Source organism: Tupaia chinensis, unplaced genomic scaffold (assembly GCF_000334495.1).
Source record: "Tupaia chinensis unplaced genomic scaffold, TupChi_1.0 Scaffold000685_1, whole genome shotgun sequence".
Classification (NCBI taxonomy): Eukaryota; Metazoa; Chordata; class Mammalia; order Scandentia; family Tupaiidae; genus Tupaia; species Tupaia belangeri.
The window spans coordinates 849957-872201 of NW_006160208.1; the positions used below are offsets into that span (position 1 = coordinate 849957).

The 22245-nt window shown below is 40.6% G+C and overlaps 1 protein-coding gene across 3 annotated transcripts in view; it reads left to right on the forward strand.

Moving 5' to 3' along the window:
• TRAPPC11 (trafficking protein particle complex subunit 11) overlaps positions 1-22245 on the forward strand; it is a 65029-nt gene that overhangs the window by 29152 nt on the left and 13632 nt on the right. For all 3 annotated transcript variants that reach the window (XM_006160425.3, XM_006160424.3, XM_014592392.2), the window contains 15 exons: positions 1494-1573; positions 1674-1752; positions 1832-1886; positions 2178-2323; positions 2822-2883; positions 2998-3130; positions 4132-4262; positions 6518-6673; positions 7986-8173; positions 8291-8439; positions 9455-9576; positions 10116-10235; positions 13658-13723; positions 13829-13985; positions 18492-18603. In XM_006160425.3, coding sequence (XP_006160487.1) covers positions 1494-1573; positions 1674-1752; positions 1832-1886; positions 2178-2323; positions 2822-2883; positions 2998-3130; positions 4132-4262; positions 6518-6673; positions 7986-8173; positions 8291-8439; positions 9455-9576; positions 10116-10235; positions 13658-13723; positions 13829-13985; positions 18492-18603 — 1756 coding nt within the window. The remainder of the gene's footprint in view (positions 1-1493; positions 1574-1673; positions 1753-1831; positions 1887-2177; positions 2324-2821; positions 2884-2997; positions 3131-4131; positions 4263-6517; positions 6674-7985; positions 8174-8290; positions 8440-9454; positions 9577-10115; positions 10236-13657; positions 13724-13828; positions 13986-18491; positions 18604-22245) is intronic.

Here is a 22245-nt window from a genome sequence, read left to right on the forward strand (position 1 = left end):
TGTTTTATTTCTTTTATGAGTGAGAGAGAGAGAGAGAGATTCTCATGAGTCACCTTAGCTTCATCCAGTTCTGGATCATGGGCACATGCTTGCTTGCCAACATGCTCAGAGAGGCTTCTGGAAGTGAATCAGAAATCTTACCAAGTGTATGCCTCACAGAGCAATGTGTTTTATTGCTATGCCAATGTTCAGCCCCCAATTTTACCTTTTTTGTCTGCGTTGTATACTTAATTTAATTCAAGCAGTTTCTGTGGCATTCAAATCCTGAATGTTAAGAAATAACTTAATCAGGGCAGGCAGGTGGCTTAGTCCCACGTTGACAACTGCATTTCAAGTCCTGGACCTGGCGGCTTGCTTTTTCACTTTCTCTCTCTCTCTCTCTCTTTTTCTGTCTCTCTCTCTCTCTAGTGAGTGTATTTGTTCTATGGCAAATTTTTAAAAAAATGATGATGATAAAATAAAATTAAGTAATTTTTAAAATAATATATATGAGTAATTTAATCTCCAAAGAGTGCACTGTTTGTGTTTTTAGCCTAATTATGTAGCAACTTTATTTGTATATATTTACCTTAATTGAAAACATGCCCACAAAAGACTTATTCAAACATATTCATTACAGTATTCTTATAACAAACTATTAGTAACCTAAATTTACGTCAGGAGTGAATAAAAATATGTGCTCTATTTCATAAATTGGACTACTACTCAGCATTAAAAGAAATGAATTCAGATTCACTGAAGCATAGGTGAATCTCAAAAACATATCCATTAAAAGAAGCAAGACTTGGGACCAGCAGTTGGTATAATGGCTATGTTACTGGATTCTCATGTAGTCGACCACTGTTCGAGTCCCGGACCCGGTGGCTTAAACTCATGCCGGGCACGTGTGTGTGTACGCCCCGAATCCTGAGAGGAGAATGGAGGAGAAGGGACTGCGGCATAGCCACCCTCCCAGGGAGTGATTTCTTGCTTTCTGTCTCTCTGGCGAGTGCACACGCCCTATAGCAAAAACCTCTCCAAAAAAATAAAAAGAAAAAGAAGCAAGACCCAAAATAATATATACTTTATAATTGTATTTTTATGAAGTTTAGCAACAGGTATAAATGATCTGTAGTCTGTAGGGTTAGAAATTAGGATAGCTGCTTCTATAACATAATAGGACAAACTTTTAGGGGTTTCATAATTTCTGTTTCTCATTTTGAGCTTTTGTTATATGAGTTTGTTTGTCAAAACTCAGAGATGATGTCAATATTACTCTTCAGGAACTTGTTTCCACTTGGTAAAAATACTTTAAGCTCAGTAATGTTTTCAGAACAGAGGTCACAGAGAGGTTTCCATGTGAACTAAGCTGCCTCTTAGAGTCTTAAGATTCTAGAATGTTTAGGAATCTCAGATGCATTATACTAACGTCAAGGACTCAAGGAGTGTACATGTAAATGTTCACATGAAACTTGGCTAAATGAACTATCTAAAATGGGTTGCGTCTCACATAGGTTTCGATCTTTCCGATCCTGAAAAAGAAAAGGTGGGAATTCTTGCCATTCAGCTGAAGGAGAGAAGTGTTGTTCACTCTGTAAGTTCCACCCCACCCAGTATAAACTGTTTTTACATTCGTCAAGTGAAATATGAGATTGTCTTTACCAAAATATTTTATGCTTTCTCTTTCCTGACAGGAAATAATAATAACCCTTCTGAGCAATGCCGTTGCACAGTTCAAGAAGTATAAATGTCCAAGAATGAAAAGTCATCTAAGTATGTATCCACAACATGTAGGAATTTCATGCAACTCTGAATAATTTTGAACTATACATAAATCTCTCTCTCTTTGTAGTGGTTCAAATGGGAGAAGAATATTATTATGCAAAGGACTATACCAAGGCTTTGAAGTGAGTTCTATTGACTTTTTACTTTTTACAAGTATCCTGATTACCTTGCAGTGAAATTGAAATAGGAATTTGTATTGAAGTCATTATAATTTCTATGTTTATTTCTATTAAGCTGCTTCTGTGATTTTTTTTCTGGTGTCGTCTATTGACGATCTTTTTCAAAGATGTAGGAAATCTCACATTCAGCTGTATGTGAAAATATCTGTAAACTTAGGAAAGCACTTTCTCTTCTCCAAGAACTCTTCCAACCCTTTTTGCGAAGCTCTATACATATGTTTGGTTGTCTTTTAGGTTGTTGGATTATGTGATGTGTGATTATCGGAGTGAAGGATGGTGGACCCTGCTCACATCTATATTAACAACGGCTCTGAAGTGCTCATACCTCATGGCCCAACTAAAGGATTACATCACTTATTCCCTAGAACTTCTTGGAAGGGGTAACCCAATGTCCTTTTAGTAAAATTCTCAATCCATAAAAACACTTAGCAAGTATAAGCTTTTTTAAAAACGAGGAGTGGGGCCAGCAGGTGGCATGGTAATAAAAGCACTGGACTCCCACTGTGGTTCGAACCCTGTACCTACCTGGTGGCTTGAAAATCACTCCAGGCATGTGTACATGTGTGCTAAAAGTCCCAAGAAGAGATTGGAGGAGAAGGGATTATGGTGCGGCCATTCCCCCTGGGGGGTGGGAGGGCAATTTCTCACCTTCCCACTTTCTCTCTCCCCGATGAGCACACACACCCTATGGTAAAAACTTAAAAAAATAAAAGTTGAAGAATAATTCAGTCTCAGTTATTTAGTAGTACTTTTCCATGTGCAAGTCCCAGTACATAGTAATCTTAGAAGAGGCATTCATTATAAAATATTTTTAAAATGTATGAAGTGGAATGATGGACTTGGTTAGTTCTAATTTTTTCCTTCTTTCTTCATATTAGCTTCAACTCTGAAAGATGACCAGAAATCACGGATAGAAAAGAACCTCATAAATGTCTTAATGGTAGGCTGGAATTCTTTGTATAATTGTGTTGTTGGGGATATGTATTCATGGGTATGTCCATATATGTGTGTTTTGTCCATCTAGTTGAATGAATGTTTAACTCTGTTGGTACAGAATGAAAGTCCGGATCCAGAGCCCGATTGTGATGTCACAGCCGTGAAAACTGCTCAGAAGCTGTGGGCCGACCGAGTCTCTCTGGCTGGCAGCAATGTTTTCACGATCGGAGTACAAGACTTTGTTCCATTTGGTAAGTAGCCAGCATCTACGATATCACCTCCGAGAAAGTATCCTTATTTCTACAAAATGAGTAGATGCGCAATAGTAAGTGTAAAAGTCAAGAAAGAGCTCTGTTATTTCATAGACAAGCTATCTGATATTTTTTCTCTCCAGTCATCTTAAGTACTCGATTTATATCTTAATATACTTTGCTCATTTGTAATTCAAGTGTTAATTAAAAACAAATGTAAGGACAGTTATTTACTTAGTTATTTTGTAGAGAGATTTTTGCTATAGGACGCATGTGCTAGCCAGAGAGACAGAGACAGAAAGCAAGACTCACCCCCCTGGGAGGGGTGGCCACACTTCAGTCCCTTCTCCATTCTCCTTTTAGGATTTTGGGCATGCACGCATACACACCCAGCGTGAACTTTAAGGCACCGGGTTCAGGAGTCAAAGTACAGTTGACTATATGGGAGTCCAGCAACATAACCATTATGCCATCTGCTGGTTCTAAAAGACAGTTATTTACAAGGTTTATACTTTACGGTCTAAGCATGTGTTTTGAAACAAGTTAATATTAAATTATTCATTTTTCTTTATAACCTTGTCACCTACATTATAGGAACAACTGTGTTTTTAAAATAAAAGATGATTTTGAAGCTATAATTTACTTAAATTTTGTTTAATTTTAAAAAGTAAGCTATAGGGGCCAGCAGATAGCATGGTGGTGAGGTGCTGGACACTCCCACATGACCTATGATGGTTCAAGTCCTGGACCTGGTGGCTTGCTTTCTTACTTTCCCTCTCTGTCTCTCTCTCTGGTCAAATTAAAATAAATGAATGAATAAATAAATGAATAAAAAGTAGGATGCATTTATGTCTGTTGAAATGCCTTAAGTGCCGAAGTTAGTAAGACTGGCTGTTATGGATTTATCTTTTTCTAAAACGTAGATGTGGTTTACAGGATGATGTGTTTGGGTCTTGAGTATCTGGTAGTGAGTAACTCAGCCCTTGTCGTTTTATTTCTAGTACAATGCAAAGCCAAGTTTCATGCCCCAAGTTTTCATGTTGATGTTCCTGTTCAATTTGATATTTATCTGAAAGCTGATTGTCCACATCCCATTAGGTTTTCCAAGCTCTGTGTCAGTTTCAATAATCAGGTAATGGTACTTTTGAACATGTTTTTACCCTATGTGTTACTTTATTATAACTTGCATTGAACTAAATAAAATGAGCTTAGTGAACTTTAGGTCTTAATAATTCTGTAGTACCAAATGGACTTTGTTACCAAAGTCTATTTAAAAATAAATGTCATTTATATTTTTAAATTTCTATGCTAGCAATTCAAGTTTTCTACTTTTCCTACTCCTAGTTTTTACAAAGTTTACAAATGTTTACAAAGTTTACAAAGTTTAACAATTATTGCTTACAAAGTTTAATAATTATTGCTTGTTTTTTTATGATATATAATTTGAATTTCAAGTAAGATGTATTCAGAATTAATGAAATTTCATTTTCAAAATCATTTACTTTATATCTTATTTTAACATAGTCAGTGTTATTAGTTTGTTGTTTGTTTGTTTGTTTGTTTTAATTGCTAGAGGGCACATGTACTCACCAGATACAGAGAAAGAGGGAGAAAGCACCCACAAGGAGATGTGGTCATACTTCAATCCCTTTTTCTTCCACTTCTCCATCCTATCCGGATTTCAGGCACATGTGCCCCTGTACCTAGCGCATTTTTCAAGCCACTAGGTCCAGGATTTGAACTATGGTCGGCCTTGTGGGATCCACCTCTCTTAACTACTGCCTTACCCCTCTTTTTGTTTTTTAAGATTTATTTATTTAATTTTACTTATTCATTCATTTATTTTAATTTGACGAGAGAGAGAGACAGAGACAGAGAGAGAGAGGGAAAGCGAGAAAGCAAGTCACCAGGTCCGGGACTTGAACCAGGGTCAGCCAAGTGGGAGTGTCCAGCACCTTAAGCACCATGCCACCTGCTGGCCCCCTGTTTGTTTGTTTGTTTGTTTGTAATTATAGAACATATGTTGATTTTTTAAAAAATTGAGTAGAATAGAGCGATGTAAAGGAAAAGTGCTCTCAGTCTGTGCTCCGGAGCCCTTCCTCTCGGCCTCGACATTTTCCGTGCCTGCATTTGTAAGTTGCTTCCCCCATTAGACATACTGCTTTTCCTACATGTGGACATTTTTGAAGTAAGATACAGTTTAGTCAAATTCTTGATTACACTATAACGCCTTCAGTTATAAACTCATTTAATAGATAATCTTCTGGTACCTAGAAAGTATAGCTGTTGACCAGTACTCATTAAAAACGAAAACATTTTTAGCATTCCGAACCTGGATGAGGACAGCATACATCTGCCCCATTAGCATAATAAGCACTATGAGGGCTCTAGGAATGTTGTTGATATTTACTGAGTAGAAGAGAGCGGCAGTGTCTTACCTATGTACATGAAAGATGTCTGTCTATTCATCTTTAAGGAGATGCTTTCCTGGCAAAGTAGAGACACATTCAGTTTGGAACGTGCGGCGTTTAGGTGGTAGTGGATTTATCCTCTAGACAATCGTGACTGTAAGCCTGTGCTTAAGAACAGGACAGAATAGGACAGTTTGTACAGATACTAGCACAATATGTGGAGAGAGATACATTTTCCAATGAAGTGAATGTAAAGAGAAAAGGACTGAAAGAAAATCCAGGACTAAAACTGAATTAAAGGGATAAGAAGAAAGGGCGTTAGAGTGAAAAACAGGAAGTGACCAAAGAGGCTGAGAAATAGAAGATACTACAATATTGCAGAAGCTGGTGAAGAGAAAGCTCTTCCAGAAAAGGAGAGGACAGACGGGCTGCATCCAGTGTGCGGAGAATGATTCTTTGTTTCTCTCTCTGGAAGGGGCTGTCCGACTTCATTCAGACATCAGTTTGTGTATAGTGGACTTTTTTTTTTTTCTTTTGGCAACAGTGAATGCATAAGTGGCTCCGTTTGGCAAAAGAATACTTCCCCTTATGAATGACCATAAATACTTCAGTGTTAGGGGACTTAAAACCAAACTCCAAATCACTTGACATTTAGAGTTAGCAAAGCATCTGCCATGCGGGATGGCCTGATAGTGTGGCAGTTAGCGGCTGCACAGAGGAAGCAGATCCCACGTGGCTGACTGTGGTCCAAGGTCTGGCCCGGCAGCTTGCGCACTGGGTGTGCGCCTCTGTGCCCAGGATCCCGACAGGACAGAGAATTGAGAAGAAGGATTGCAGTGTGCCGGAAACCCCTTTGGGATGGAGGGTTCTCTCTCTTTCTCCCTCTCTCAGGCTCACCTGCACACCCTCTGGCATTTAAAACAAACAAACCTGACGCGTGACATTCATGAACTGTGACCCTTTTCCTCTTTTTCAGGAATATAACCAATTCTGTGTATTAGAAGAAGCATCCAAAGCAAGTGAAGTTTTAGAAAATCTGACTCAGGGAAAGATGTGCTTGGTTCCTGGTAAAACAAGAAAACTGTTATTTAAATTTGTTGCCAAAACCGAAGATGTGGGAAAGAAAATCGAGGTTAGTTAGGATATTCATTTTTAGATGTGTTAATTATAAAATTAGCATGTTTATTTCAGGAAAAAATTCAGATAATGTAGAAGTTTATTAAATAAAGTCAGAAACCTTCCTCCTGGACTCCTCAAGGTAAAGCATCCCTAATAATTTGGTAGGTTTCTTTCCAGACATTTTTCTTTGAGCTAATTGTTTAGTTAAAAATTTTTTTTCAGTTAAAAAAGTTGAAAGTATACTATACATAATACTCTATAGCTGGCTTTTTTTTTTCTTTCTCCATTTAATAATGTATTTCACTTAATAGTATATTACACATCATTTTCTGTTAGTACATAAGGTCAAACTCGTTTTTTAATGGCCACATAATCAGTTAAGGAGTTTTAAACAATATAATTTATATAATATAGCAAATATAACTTTGTGTAATATGTAATTCAGACTAAATATCTTTTTCTTTTTGATGTTTAAACATCGGTGGTCGAATATTTTTAAAGAAAGAATGAACATATGTATTTTAAAAGATTGATTGGATGTTTCATAACATTGTAGTAGCAATAGTCCTATAATAATTGCTGTAAACCTATAAGTTTTTTTAAAGAATATTTTATTTAACTTTATTTATTTTATTTATGTTTATTTTAAAAATTTGACCAGATAGGGAAAGCGTGAGAGAGAGAGAATTTACATTATATCTGAGGAAGCCTATCAGATATAAATCATATTTCTGTTTGAACCCTTGCACTAATGAATTTAGTTGGAAGGAACATTTATGCAATTAATAAAGCATTCCATTTCTAATGCTGTAGATATTGTTAGGAAAAATACTTGTGAAATTAGAAATTCGATCATACATAATTAACGTCCTCAAAATAATTTCATTCATGGGACCAGCAGTTAGCGTAATGGCTATGTTGCTGGACTCCCACGTAGTCGACCGTGGTTCGCGTCCCAGACCCGGTGGCTTAAAACTCACGCCGGGCGCGTGTGCGTGCGTGCCCAAGATCCCGAGAGGAGAACGGAGGAGAAGGGATTGCGGCGTGGCCACCCCCCCCGGGAGGTGATTTCTCGCTTTCTGTCTCTCTGTCTCTTAGGAAGTCAGGTTATCATCTCTGTTTAACAGTGAGAAATTGAAAGCCCAAGCACAGCTAGTCATCTTCCAGCCAGAACAGGACTCGGACGTCAGGCGTTCTGCCCGCCTTCTCTGACACAGTGGTGTCTGGGTGAACTCCATGCCTAACAGTCTGCAGTGTCGTTTTATTGGCAGGCATGGCACCCAGCAGGTATGAGATGGTGTTTCTGACGGACCTCCTTCTTTTAGATTACTTCAGTGGATCTGGTTCTGGGCAATGAGGCAGGAAGATGCGTGGTCTTAAACTGGCAGGGAGGGGGAGGAGATGCTGCTTCCTCCCAAGAAGCCTTACAGGCAGCTCGTTCTTTCAAGAGGCGGCCCAAGCTACCTGACAGCGAGGTTCACTGGGACAGCATAATCATCCAGGCAAGCACAATGTAAGTCTGCGTCATGGGCAGATTGCTGAATCCATCCTCATTTCTCTTGTGTTGTGGTTTAAATCATTTCTTTCTTTTTAAAAAAAATCAGTTCCTTAGCTAAGTTCCTTTTCACAGGATCATTTCCAGGGTTCCAAACATCTCTGTACATCTGCGACACGAGCCTCCTGCCCTGACTAATGAAATGTACTGTTTGGTCGTGACCGTTCAATCCCATGAGAAGACTCCAATCAGAGATGTGAAGCTCACTGCTGGTTTAAAACCAGGTAAGCTCTCGTGTTTTCAGTCTGATCAGTCTTAACCCCACTAACCCCACGTCAAATAAGCGTCAGTGGCGTCAGTGGTGGCAACTCTACCACGTTTCTTTTTTTTGGAGAGGTTTTTACTATAGGGCATGTGCATTTGCCAGACAGAGACAGAGAGATAGAAAGGGAGAAATCACCCCCCAGGGGGGATGGTCACGCCACAGTCCCTTCTCCTCCATTCTCCTCTCAGGGTCTTGGGCACGCACGCACATGCGCCCGGTGTGAGTTTTAAGCCACTGGGTCCGGGATTCGAACCACACTTGACCATGTGGGAGTCCAGCAACACAGCCATTATGCTAATTGCTGGTCCCCTCTACCACATTTCTTTAAAAGATGGTATAACGAGGCCAGACCTATAGCTAAGTAGCTGAGTGTTGGGCATGAGGAGCCAGATCCTGCATGGCTGATCACAGCCCACAACCTGACTTTAGTGGCTTAGAAACCATTCTGGGTATGTGTGCATGCGTGCCCAGAAGGGTGCCTTCTCTCTCCCCCACCCCCTTACTCCTCTCGTTCTGACAGGCATGTGTGCCCTCTAACGAAAAAAAAACTTTTTTTAAGTTCCAGTGAATAAATGGAATTAAAGGTTAACATATGAGTTTATTTCATAAATAAATAAAAGATGGTGTGTGACATAGTGCCCTTCACACAGAATTGTTAGGATAATGTTTGAATTCTCTATTTTTTTTTTTGGAGAGTTTTTTAGGGCGCGTGTGCTCGCCAGAAAGACAGAGAGAGATAGAGAGACAGAAAGAGAGAAATCACCCCCCCAGGAGAGATGGCCACACTGCAGTCCCTTCTCCTCCATTCTCCTCTTAGGATCTTGGACACGCACACACACACGCCTGGCATGAGTTTAAGCCACAGCATCTTGGACTCGAACCATGTTGACTACATGGGAGTCCATTGACATAGCCATTACGCCACCTGCTGGTCCCTGAATTCTATTTTAAAACACCTATATTAACACTTTCAGGACAAGATGCCAATTTAACCCAGAAAACTCAGGTGACTCTTCATGGGACAGAACTGTGTGACGAGTCTGACCCGGCTTTGCTCACTGACATTCCCATCGGAGATTTACATCCAGGGGAACAGGTAAAGCCGGCCAGCTATGATTGGAAAGGAAGTTAGTTCGTTTGTGGTTTTAAATGTAGTGAGTTTTTAGACTGTTGTAGAGCTTTTTAATAGCACATCCTAGGACAAAATACTGACTTGATCAGTGAAAATCTTATTCACATTTTACATGTTTAATGTATAAATGTTGTAAGGAGTTTTTAATGTGAGGGGTTTTAGTACAAATGACTATAATACAGAGAATTAGTTGCCTGATAAAGTAACTGGTGTTTGTCACTTAGTGGAGTAATCTCAGTCAGCTTGTGTTTCCAACAAAATACAAAAATCAGGGGAAGTTGAGAAGGATAATTAAAAATAGATGGATTCAAAAGGCCCTGCTCGTGGGCTGCAGCAGGGTGCTAGGGGGCTGCCGCACTCAGGGTGTTATTCGTGGGGAGAGCTCTGAGCGGTTGAGGTGGTAAAGCAGTTAGCTCCTGCTACTGTGAAGGTGGGGACATTGTCCTAGAATATTTTATCAGGAAGGTATTTCTGTGCATGAATTAAATAACATGTTTTTACAGCTGGAGAAAATGTTGTATGTCCGCTGTGGAACAGTGGGTTCAAGAATGTTTCTTGTGTACGTGTCTTACCTGATCAATGCAACTGTTGAAGAAAAAGAAATAATCTGCAGGTGTCACAAGGTATTTTTCTTTCCATTTTTTTTGAGGGGGGTAACTACCTCATGAACTGTCCTATGTGCAGTCTTCAAAGAGTTCATAGGAAATACATATTTGAAGAAACTGTGCATAATTTAAAAAGTTGTTTTGCACCACAATAAACCAATACTTTAATTGCATTTTCCATGTTTTTTTTTTTTGGAAAGGTTTTTTTGTTTTGTTTTGTTTTGTTTTGTTTTTGCTGTAGAGCACATGTGCTCACCAGAAAAACAGAGAGAAGCAGAGACAGAAAGCGAGAAATCACCCCCCAGGGGGGATGGCCACACCACAATCCCTTCTCCTCCACTCTCTTCTCAGGATCTTGGACACACACGCACATGAGACCGGTGTGAGTTTAAGCCACCGGTCCAGAACTTGAGCCACATTTGACTACATGGGAGTCCAGCGACATAGCTGTTAGGCCAACTGCTGGTCCCTCCATGTGTTTTTTGAAGTGACCTCTTTTTATGGAGTTTTTCTATATTTTGTGTTATTTTCATTTATGTGTAAAATAGACAGCTTAAGTGCTTATACTCTGTCATAAATTTTAATTAAATATTTGTTGAGGATGCAGCAGATGGCATAGTGGTTACATCACTGGACTCCTACATGGCTCACAGGATTTGAGTCCTATACCTGGTGGAGTCAAAATCACTCCGGGCACTTGTGCGTGTGTGCCCAAGATTCCGGGAGGAAAACGGAGGAGAAGGGATTGTGGTGTGGCCCTTCCCCCTGGGGTGTAGATTTCTCACTTTTGCTCTTAGTTTGTCTCTCTTTCTGTCTCTCTGGCAAGTGCACATACCCTAAGGCAAAAACCCCTTAAAAAAAAAAAAAGCTTGATTTTTTTTTTTAATCATTTATATTGAAATTTGTTTAGGCTGGAATTCTTTCAAATATCTTGCCCTACATGGCTTTTCATACAGAAAATCAGCAGGTTTGAGATCTCTAGGAAAAGGTACATTAGGTAAAACCTGTAAGCTGGCTTATAGCCAGAATGTTCTAGGGGAAAGGAAGTCTCCCTTTTTGTAATATTTTTTTCTCTTATTAAAAATCCTTGGGGCGGGAACCAGCAGTTAGCGTAATGGCTATGTCACTGGACTCCCACGTAGTCGACCGCGGTTCGCGTCCCGGACCCGGTGGCTTAAAACTCACGCCGGGCGCGTGTGCGTGCGTGCCCAAGATCCCGAGAGGAGAATGGAGGAGAAGGGATTGCGGCGTGACCATCCCCCCTGGGGGGTGATTTCTCGCTTTCTGTCTCTATGTCTCTCTCTCTGTCTGTCTGGCGAGCGCACGCGCCCTACAGTGAAAATCTCTCCAAAAAAAAAAAATCCTTGGGGCCAGCAGGTGGCATAGAGATTATGGTGGCTGAATCCCATATGGCCAACTTAAGTGGTTCAAGTATCCAACCTAGCAACTGATAAAAACGCTAGGTATATGTGCATGTGTGCCCAAAATCCCAAGAGGAGAATGTCAGAGAAGGGATTGCAGCATGGGCTGTGCCCCTTTGGGGAGTGATTTCTCACTTTCCTTCTCTTTCTATCTCTCTGTCTCTCTCACGTGCGAGCAGACACATCCGATAACAAAGAAACAAACAAAAAAAGATTCTTGGGCTCGCCCTGATGTTAAGCACACAGAAGGAGGTTGGATCCCACATGGCTGAGCAGGGCTTGAGTCCTGGCCCTGTTGGCTTGACAAGCACTTCAGACAGATGTGCATGTGCCCAGGATCTTGAAGGGATCTTCTCTTCAGGAGCTTTGGAGGGAAAAGAATATGGTGAGCTCAGGCCAAGTTAGGGTGTTCTCTCTCTCTCTCTCCCCATTTCTCACTCATGCATGTGCCCTTTGACATTTAAAAAAAAAGATTCATGTGAAAATTGTTTTTGGTGAGTGCACGCAGGAGAGTAACTATAGGAACCATCACAGTGAAGTCTAGTGAGTCCATGGCAGCTGCTGGTTAACTCTGTTGTACTTCAAGGTTTCTTTTTTATGTGTAGAGGTTTTGGTGGGAGGCCATGTTCTTATGTAGATTTAACCATATTGTATATAATTCTTATATCCTCTTTTATTAGTGGAAAATTAGGATTTTAATATCATCTCAGTCCTAGCAGCAGTGTTGTTGCAGTCTTTCCCTGAGAATTGAGGCCTCAGCTCAGTACGGGAGACCTAGCCATTTGGGGAGTGCGGTTGCTACTCCACAGAGTTACGCATCATCTTGGTTCTCATAGTAACCCTGTGAGGATTATACAGCTAAGTATTAAAGCGATCATGTCACTTCGCCAAGGTCACATCGCTCGGTCCAAGGTCGCACAGCTAGCGAGTATATCCATCCAGGATTAGCGTCCAGTTCTGTCCGGTTATTACCATCTGAGCTTTTAAGCAACACCACCTTGTGTAAGGTTTTTCAGGAACAACAGGGTGGATTATTACATTTTTGAAACATGCTAGCCCCATTGTTTCTCAAACGGACTCTTTCTGAGAGGACATGCAGCGTGTTGGTCAAGAGTCCAGGCTCCAGGGACAGGTTCTGTTCAGGTTCCGCCTGCGCCACTTGCGTTCTGGCTATGTGACATCCTCATCTGAAAGTGACAGTCATGACGGCACTCATTTCCTGGAACGATTCCAAGTGTTACGTAACACGTCTAGTGATGTAGCGGTGTCTGTCACGTGACTGCACCGTTACTGTCATCCGTTACCATCAGCGTTGTTACCTTGGTCATCACGGGGGAAGGCCAGCTGAAGAACTGGACCCAGGAAGACCCATCTTCTAGGTTTGTCACGACCAACTTTGTGACCTTAAACAAATCACTTTATGTTCCTTAACGTCTGGTTGCTGTTCTGTAGAATGGTGTCATGTCTTCCCTACCCTGTCCACTTCACTAGATCTCAAGACAAGGAATGTCTAAGAAAACACTTGGCAGTGTTTGAAACTATAATATAACTATGTTAGAAATAGCAGTCAGGTCCCTCTACCTAGACTTTTACAAATACTATCTGTGAAAAAGACCCCTATTTCTTAATATACCATTTGGGATTATTTATTGATCAGTTATAGATTATGTTATGGATGCTCTTTTTTTTTTTTAAGAGAGTTTTGCCATGGGGCACGTGTGCTTGCTTGAGAGAGACAGAGAGAGGAAGAATGAGAAATCACCTCCCAGCAGTAATGACCACACCCCAATCCCTTCTCCTCCATTTTTCTCCATCTTCCATTCTTGGGATTTTGGGCATGGGCATACACATGTTTCTCAAGCTGCCAGACCTGGGACTTGAACCATGGAGTCAGTCATGTGCGGTGCAGTATCTTAGCCACCACAACATCTGCTGGTCCATGCCTTCTATTTTTAAAACTACTTCTATAAAAAGATTTAGAATGAAAAGATTGACTGTGCCCTTTAAACTTTCTTACAGGATGAAACTGTAACAATAGAAACGGTCTTTCCCTTCGATGTTGCTGTCAAATTTGTTTCCACAAAGGTATGTTCCTGTGGCATGCACTGAAATCATTTAGCATATAGAGATCGAATGAGAGAATAAAATGGGTTGACATAACTCCTGACCTTTTACCTTCATTTGTGACAGTTCGAGCACCTGGAGAGGGTCTACGCTGACATCCCCTTTCTGCTGATGACGGACCTTCTAAGCGCCTCCCCGTGGGCCCTCACCATCGTATCCAGTGAGCTACGGCTCGCGCCCTCGATGAGCGCCGTGGATCAGCTGGAGTCCCAGGTGGAAAAAGGTGAGACCTCGGCTCATTCTCACTTCAAGAGCAGAAGGAGACTTGGGTGGGTGCATGAGTATCTCTTACTGTAAAAGCTCGGACATTTTTCTACTCTAAGGAAGTTCTATTTAGAAAAATACACTTGGAAATAAAATAACTTTTTTTCATATTTGAATTTTTTTCTTAAATTTGCCAGAGAACATGTGTACTCACCAGAGACTGGGGTGAGGCATGGCTGGGCATGTGAGAAAGCTCCCACCCACAGGGAATGGTTACACCAAATCCCTTATCGCGCTCTCCTGTCAGATTCTAGGCTCGTCCCGGTGTGTTTCTGAAGTTGCTGAATCTGGGACTGGGTCCGCACACTCAGCCGCGTGGCATCTAGTTGCCTTAAGCACCACACCATCGACTGGTCCCGTATTTGAATTTTTTAAAGATCTTTTTTCTCTTATGTTAAATTAGTGTTTGCCCTTTTTTTTGTTTGTTTTTGTTTTTTTTTTTTAGTAATCCGAAATGGGGAAAGATGTTTATTATAGAAGCTTTAGAAAACAGGTAGAAACTAAATCTTCTAAATCACCCAACTGAAATAACTTACAGAACAGATTCAGATGTAGGGTGACTCTTTGGCAGTTCAGAGTTCTGTGGCTTTATATATACTTCTTGCACTATTAGGGAAATAAAACTTAATTTGAGTGTTAACCCAAGCAAAATCATGTTTAATTGTATTAGTAAAGGTAAATATTTTGAGAAAAAAAATCATGTCATATTCTTTCTCTTAGGTTTTTGCCATAGGACAGGTGTGTTTGCCAGAGAGAGATAAGAGAGAAAGAGACAGTGAGAGGGAAAGTAAGAAATCACCCCTCAGAGGAGACAGCAATGCTTCAATCCCTTCTCTTCCATTCTCCTCCTAGGATCTTGGTCATAAACCCACACAAGCCCAGTGTGATTTTCAAGTCACCAGGTTTAGGACTTGAACCGTGGTCAGCCATGTGGGGACTCCAGCACCTTAACCACCATGCCACCTGCTGGCCCTTCATGATATATTCTTTCTTTTTAGATTTTTGCTATCGGGCTTGCTGAAGAGAGGAAGAGAGAGGCAGAGAGAGGAAAAGTGAGAAATCACCACCCAAAGGGATGGCCATGCCACAATCCCTTCTCCTTTATTCTCCTCTCGAGATTTTGCGCATGAGTATACATGAGCATGGTGTGATTTTCAAGCCACCAGGTCTGGAACTTGAACTGCAGTTGGCCATGTGGGAGTCTAGTGCCTTAACCACATGCCAGCCACTGGCCCTCCATGATGTAATCTTCTTTTTTTTTTTTTTGGAGAAATTTTCATTATAGGGCACATGCGCTCGCCAGACAGACAGAGAGAGACAGACAGAAAGCGAGAAATCATCCCCCAGAGGAGATGGCCACGCCGCAATCCCTTGTCCTCCTTTCTCCTCTCGGGATCTTGGGCATGCACGCACACGCACCTGGTGTGAGTTTAAGCCACTGGATCCAGGACTCAAACCGCGGTTGACTACATGGGAGTCCAGCGACGTAGTCATGACACCAACTGCTGGCCCCTACATGATGTAATCTTTTTTTTTTTGAGAGCTTTTACGCTATAGGGCGCTTGCACTCGCCAGACCGAGAGAGACATAGAGACAGAAAGCGAGAAATCACCCCCCAGGGGGGATGGTCACGCCGCAATCCCTTCTCCTCCATTCTCCTCTTGGGATCCTGGGCACGCACGCACATGCACACGCGCCCGGCGTGAGTTTTAAGCCACCGGGTCCGGGACGCGAACCGCGGTCGACTACGTGGGAGTCCAGCGACATAGCCATTACGCTAACTGCTGGTTCCCTGCATGATGTAATCTTAAAGCCAAAAGTAAATGAGTTATTTCATTTGCCCTATTGTTATATCTGCCTCTTTACTTCAATGTTACAGTCACTGAATACTGACTTAACAGTGTTCAGCATCATCGATTTGCAATACAGATTAAATTAGATGAACAGTTACCAGAATTAGTGATTAGTTTCAATATTATCAATAAATAATGAACATTTAAAGCATTTAATAAAATCAGATGTTTTACTATACCAAAAAAGATCAAGTCATCCTCATACTCGTATCTGTGTTTTAGAAAAACTCATCTTAAAGGAGGTATCATTTCCCCTTAGAATGATGGAATAATTGGGTTTTGCACAAGATCTTAGCATCCAGTCTTTATGTAAGATCAGTAATATCCTTTATCTGTCTATTTAAATGCTAAAAATATGTTCCACAGTCCACAATAATGATAAATTTGCTTTCGGTAAATCATCATAAATGTTTTTCGTCTTTTTGAAACTTGTGTTTTTCCTTGTATCTTGGAAACCATCGTCTGTCTGGTTCTGCTTTGTTTTTCAGTCCTCTCCTTCCTTTTCTTCTTACTGTGTGAATTTGGAATGATCATGAGCTTTAGAGTCAGGCTCAGCTAGATCCCACACTCAGCCTTACTGATCACTTTTTTTTTTTTTAAGAGGTTTTTGCTATAGGGCATGTGCGCTCGTCAGACAGACAGAGACAGACAGAGAGACAGAAAGCGAGAAATCACCCCCCGGGGGGATGGCCACACCACAATCCCTCCTCCTCCACTCTCCTCTCGGGATCTTGGGCACACACGCACACACGGCTGGCGTGGGTTTTAAACCCCCAGGTCCGGGATGTGAACCGGGGTCGACTACGTGGGAGGCCAGCGACATAGCCATTACGCTAATTGCTGGTCCCCCGATTGCTCTTTTTTAACTTAGTGGTTCATTTTGTTGCATCACTGCGCAGAGTTAGGCCAATGCATGGGAAATGATGTATATGAGGTCCTTTATATGAAATAGCTCAGTGCTCCTCTTCTAGCAGCACGATAAAAGCTGACTGTCATTATTGCAGATTCCTTCTCTTACCTTCGAAATGTTGATCATCTCCAACATTCCGACTTCAGTTCTCTTTTTCGTTCTCTCCAAGTCTCTGGCTGCCACACCATCTCAGGCTGTCTGCAGTCCCTAATCCAGTTAGAGGAAGTCACCGGACACTACCCTAACCTAGAAACCGTGGAGGAAAACATAGCTCTTCACACCCAGTTCTACCCTGTAAACGGCTCTTGAATCTTAATGTTTATCTTCATTCCCTCTGCCTTCCTCACTGTTTCTCCCCTGGTCTACAGAAGTAGCCGTTATTTCCCTGGTGTGTTTCATATAGCTGCTAGAGTTCGATGCCTCAACTCTACTCTGAACTTGTCATTCCTACTTAAAAACTGTCATGACATACCAGACCCTACCCAGTCAGGCCCTGATTTACCTTCCCAGCTTCTGCACCATCCAGGCTTCCCGGCTTCCCTTTGCCCTTCCCAGACTTACTTATTATAGTCATCAAGGGAGACTCGCGTATTATATTCATCAAACATAGCCGTCATCATTTTTAGAACGTAATTCTTTTCTTTTGTTGAACACCTTCTCCATCTTCTTTTTCAAACTGTTGAACTCTTGTTTGCTCTTGCTCTTTTGGGCTCATGGTTTGACTCCTGGTCATCCCAAGCAGAACTAAGTACTCTTTTTTTTTTTTTTTTTTTTTAATGTTTTCTGTAGGGTGCCTGTGCACTTTGCCAGAGAAAGAGAGGGAAAGTGAGAAATCATTCCCTGGGCTACAGTATCATTCCATAGCCCTTAAATTTGCTTAAAAGTACTTAAAGATTGACTGCTTTTTTCCCTTTCATTTTGAATTATTATCTATCAACAATTAGATTTTCTTTAATCTACCACAACCTTCTTCATTGGGCATACAGTAAAATAATAATGTAATGTTTGGGGACTTTGTTGTTAATTGTTTTACTTGTTTGCTCACACTGGGTGAGCACCATTGCCCACTTGCATTTAAAGAAGTGACTTGGCAGGCTGTGAGACACTGAAAGGTAGAGAAGACTGGTTATATGCCCACTTACCTGTCATCAGGGAGTTGACTATAAGCTTTGCACAAGGAAAGCATCCTTGCACGAAGAAGTATGTAACCACACTAGGCAATAATGAGGTAATAGATGAGGTATTTCCACTTAAGTGTATCAGGAACATGTATTTCCTCAGGGAAAGCCAGAATTTTCTGTATTGAAATTTCAAATACTTTATGGGTAACTAGAGTTTTCTTTTTGTGTACTCTGAAATATTTCCTTTGCAGACATGAAGTTATTTGGAAAAAGAAAAACAAGTACCATAGAGTCTTAGCCTATCTCCAGGCCTCTCCCTTTCACTAGCTTCATTAAAACTTCTTTGTAGACATACAGGTGCCCCACTGGTTTTCGTCCTAACAGGATATTGATAGATTAGTAAGAACACTGGAGTTTGCTACCTCAAAGAAGTCATGCTACCTCTCTGATCCTTAGCTTCTGCGTGTCTTTAAATAACATGTGGCGGATGAGTATTTCTTCTCTGTCGTCTTACTTGTTGTGAAACTGTCCGTTGATACACGGCACCACTGCATAAGGATTGAACAGGTTCTGTCTTACAGTTGTCCTGCAGACTGGAGAGAGTGCAAGTGAGTGCTTTTGTCTCCGATGCCCGTCCATCGGGAATGTTGAAGGCGGAGTGGCAACTGGACACTACGTTATCTCCTGGAAGAGGTAGAAACATTACCAACTCCGTCTCTTCTTCATACCTTTATTGTTTGTCATTGTCATGAGATAGTCGAGAGCATCATTCTGAAGAGCAGAGAAGTCACATGGATATGACTAACCATTTGTGAAAAATGCAAAGATTAAAAAAGGATTAACTTTGATTTGTGCTTATCATAATTTGTGACTTCTATGCTAATGAAGTTTTATCCAAACTCAATCTGAAAATAGGATCAATAAATAAAACATCAGATGATCCTGCCCTCATTTGTAGTCAATAGAATTATCTAAATAGAAAGTCCAAGGGAATTAAGGGGTTCAGCAAGGTTGCTGGATATAATATCAATATAGAAAAATAAATTTCATTTCTGTTATTAATAATACTGTCTCTAGACAGTATACTTTTTTAAAAAAGAATGATTTACTTATTGCCATTATTTTTCAATTTTTACCAGAGAGAGAAAGCGCAGGCCACCAAGTCCAGGACTCAAACTGTGGTCAGCCATGTGGGAGTTCAGCACCGTTAACCACCACACCACCTGCCAGCCCTGATAGTGTACTTTTAAAATAGGTATTGTTGGGGCCAGCCCATGATGCGGTGGTTAAAGCCTTGGACTCCTACGTGGCTGACCGTGGTTTGAGTTCTACATCTGGCAACTTTCTAATCACACCAGGGGTGTGTGTATGTGTGTGTGTGTGTGTGTGTGTCTATATGTCTATGCCCAAAATCCCAAGAGGAGAATGGAGGAGAATGGATTGTATCATGGCCATCCCCCTGGGGGGTGTAATTTCTCACTTACCCTCTTTCTGTCTCTCTCATGAGTGCACACACTCTATTGCAAAAACCTAAAACATTTTAATAAAATAGGTATTGTTTGCAGAGCAACAAAAATTCTAAGATATATAGGAATACATCTAATAAATGATGTGCATTACCTTTATGGAAAAAATTATAAAAGTTTAAAATATGAAATGAGAACCTAAGTAAATGGGAGAGAGAGACAGTGGTTTGGGATAAGATAAAATTTTTAAAATCATGCTACAGATTCAGAGCAATTTCTTTAATATACCAACAGATTGTTCTGTTTTCATTTGATTTTGTGTAACTTGACACTCTTGATTCTGAAATTTGTATGGAAAGCCAGCAAGTCAGAATCAGTCAAGATACTCCAGGAAAAGAACTAAGCAGTGGTACTTGCCCTTCTGGATTCTAAGACTACATGGGAGTCCAGCGACATAGCCATTACGCTAACTGCTGGTCCCAGCGTTATTACTTTGAATAGAAAATACCAACATAATTTGACTTCTTAAAATTAAGTTTTAAAACTTAAAGTTTTTAAGTTAAAAATCATAAGGAAAGTGAAAAGACAAAAACAAACTGGGAAAAGATATTTGCAACATGTCTGACTGACAAAGGATCAGTATTCATATTAAGAACTTTTATAACCATAAAACAAGTTTCAGCTCACAGTCGAGCAGAATACTTGAGAAGGCAGTTTAGATTAGGAAGAAACCATGTGTGCAATAAACACATGAAAAGAAGCTCAACTTTACTTTAATTGGGGAGTGACAAACCCACACTGAAACTTAAGCCCTCTAGTTTGGAAAGATAAAAAGATTTAACAATACCAAGTTTATCGAAGATGTAGAGTATACATTAAAACAGTGGACTTGGAAATCAGTTAGGCAGTACTGGGTGAGGTGGAAGATGCATGTAACCCTGTTGACCTAGAAAAAGTCTCAAAAATATATGCGAAGGATATGCACGTAAGAGTGTTCACAGCAGCACTGATTATAATAGTCGAAATTGCCCGTCAGCGAAAAAGTAGGCATGCTGTGGCACCTTCATGCAGTGCAGTACTGTTCATCAGTGGTATACTATACGCACAGCTCCGTATAGCAGAGCTCCACCCGTCAGCTTCCCGATGTAAAGTGAAGAGAACAGGCTGTGGGTTAGAATATGAGCAAACTACATTTCTATTTCATGAATAACATAAAAAAAGGAGAGAGTACTATCTCTTAGGACTACATATATAATTTAGATAAATGTAAACCAATAAATGGGAATGAGAGATACCAAATTCAGCAAGATGGTTACTTCCGAAGGGTTGGGTAGGGGCGTGTAAACAGGAAAAACAATGTAGGAAAACTCAACTGTATTGTTGTATTTTCTTTCTTAGTCTGGGAGGTAGATACAGGATATTTCATGTGTTCCTATCTTAGTGTGACTTAGTTATTTTGGTAAGTTTTAAAACAAGAAGTAACATTTATTACTTAAAAATGAGAAAAGAGGGACCAGCACATGGCGTGATGGTTATGTTGCTGGATTCCCACATAGTCAACCGGGTTCGAGTCCTAGACACAGTGACTTAAACTCATGCCAGGTGTGTGTGCATGCATGCCCAAAATCCCAAAAGAAGAACAGAGGAGAAGGGTTTGCGGCGTGGCCATACCCCTGGGGGTGTTTTTTCTTTCTGTCTCCGGTGAGTGCATGTACCCAGGGCAAAAATCTCTGAGAAAAAAAAAGAGAGAGAGAGAAAAGAATGAGAAGGTATTAGTTATAAGGGAGTATTTTAGACATCTCAGAGTACTGAGTAGGAAGATCTGGATGTTACGGCGCTCACTGAAAGGTGTTGAAGTTATCAAAATCAACTAAAGCAGAATTTTTAAACCTAAAAAAATGAATAACCATGAAGCAGATTCAGAAAGTTACCTTCAAGCCTTGAAAGAATATGTTTGGAGTGTACATTACCAGTATTTGTTATTCTCATGTTAAAAATCGTATAGAAAGTGCAAGAAGGAAAGCTCTGTCCTTGTCATGAAGAGCCCTGATACCAAAGCCCAATAAAGTTGGAGATAAGAAATAAATGACAGGCCAGCAGTTCTCAAACTTTTTATACTCCGTGCGCCTTTGCCCTTTGAAAGAGTCGTTGAGAACCACAAAGAGCTTTTATTTATGTGAGCTATATGTATCAATAGTTACCATATTAGAAATTGAAGCAGAAATTTCTAAGAGTGATCATGGAGTATATGTAATTTTATTACAAAATAAAAAATGAATTTGTCTTTTTTCATGTCTATTTCTGAATTTACCACCTTGATGTTTTTAGTTTATGTGCTGCTCAAGCAAGCACATTCTATCTTGATATTTAATTTATATATTTATAGAATTTAAAGAAGCATTTTAAAGGCACTGCATGGTTATTTATCATGCTGCCATAATGCTATGAAGATACGTTGAATTACTATTGGTGAGCGGTAGCTTTTGCTCTGTGATGGTTCGCAGTTTCCAGGGCAGACCTCAGGAGGGTTTCCCTGGCAGTCAGAGAGCTGCCGCACCCTTACAGCGTGTGCTCCTTATAAGGTGGGAGGACAGCCTTCGCAGACTTAATCTCAGTGTGTATTGGAACACCTTCTGTTTATTGATAGTCACATTTATTTTAATTCTTTTTGCTACATATTTGTAGTGAATTATAACGGTGCTCTTTGAGGTGGTCTGGGGCCCATCATGAGCCATTCTCAGTAAGGAAAAGAGTCTGTGAATGACTGCTCTGCTCCCAGCATTGAGAAGGTCTTGCTACCAAAACACTCTGTTAACCAGAGTGCTTCGTGAATGACAGAGTGACCCAGCTTCTGCCTTCACCCCCACTG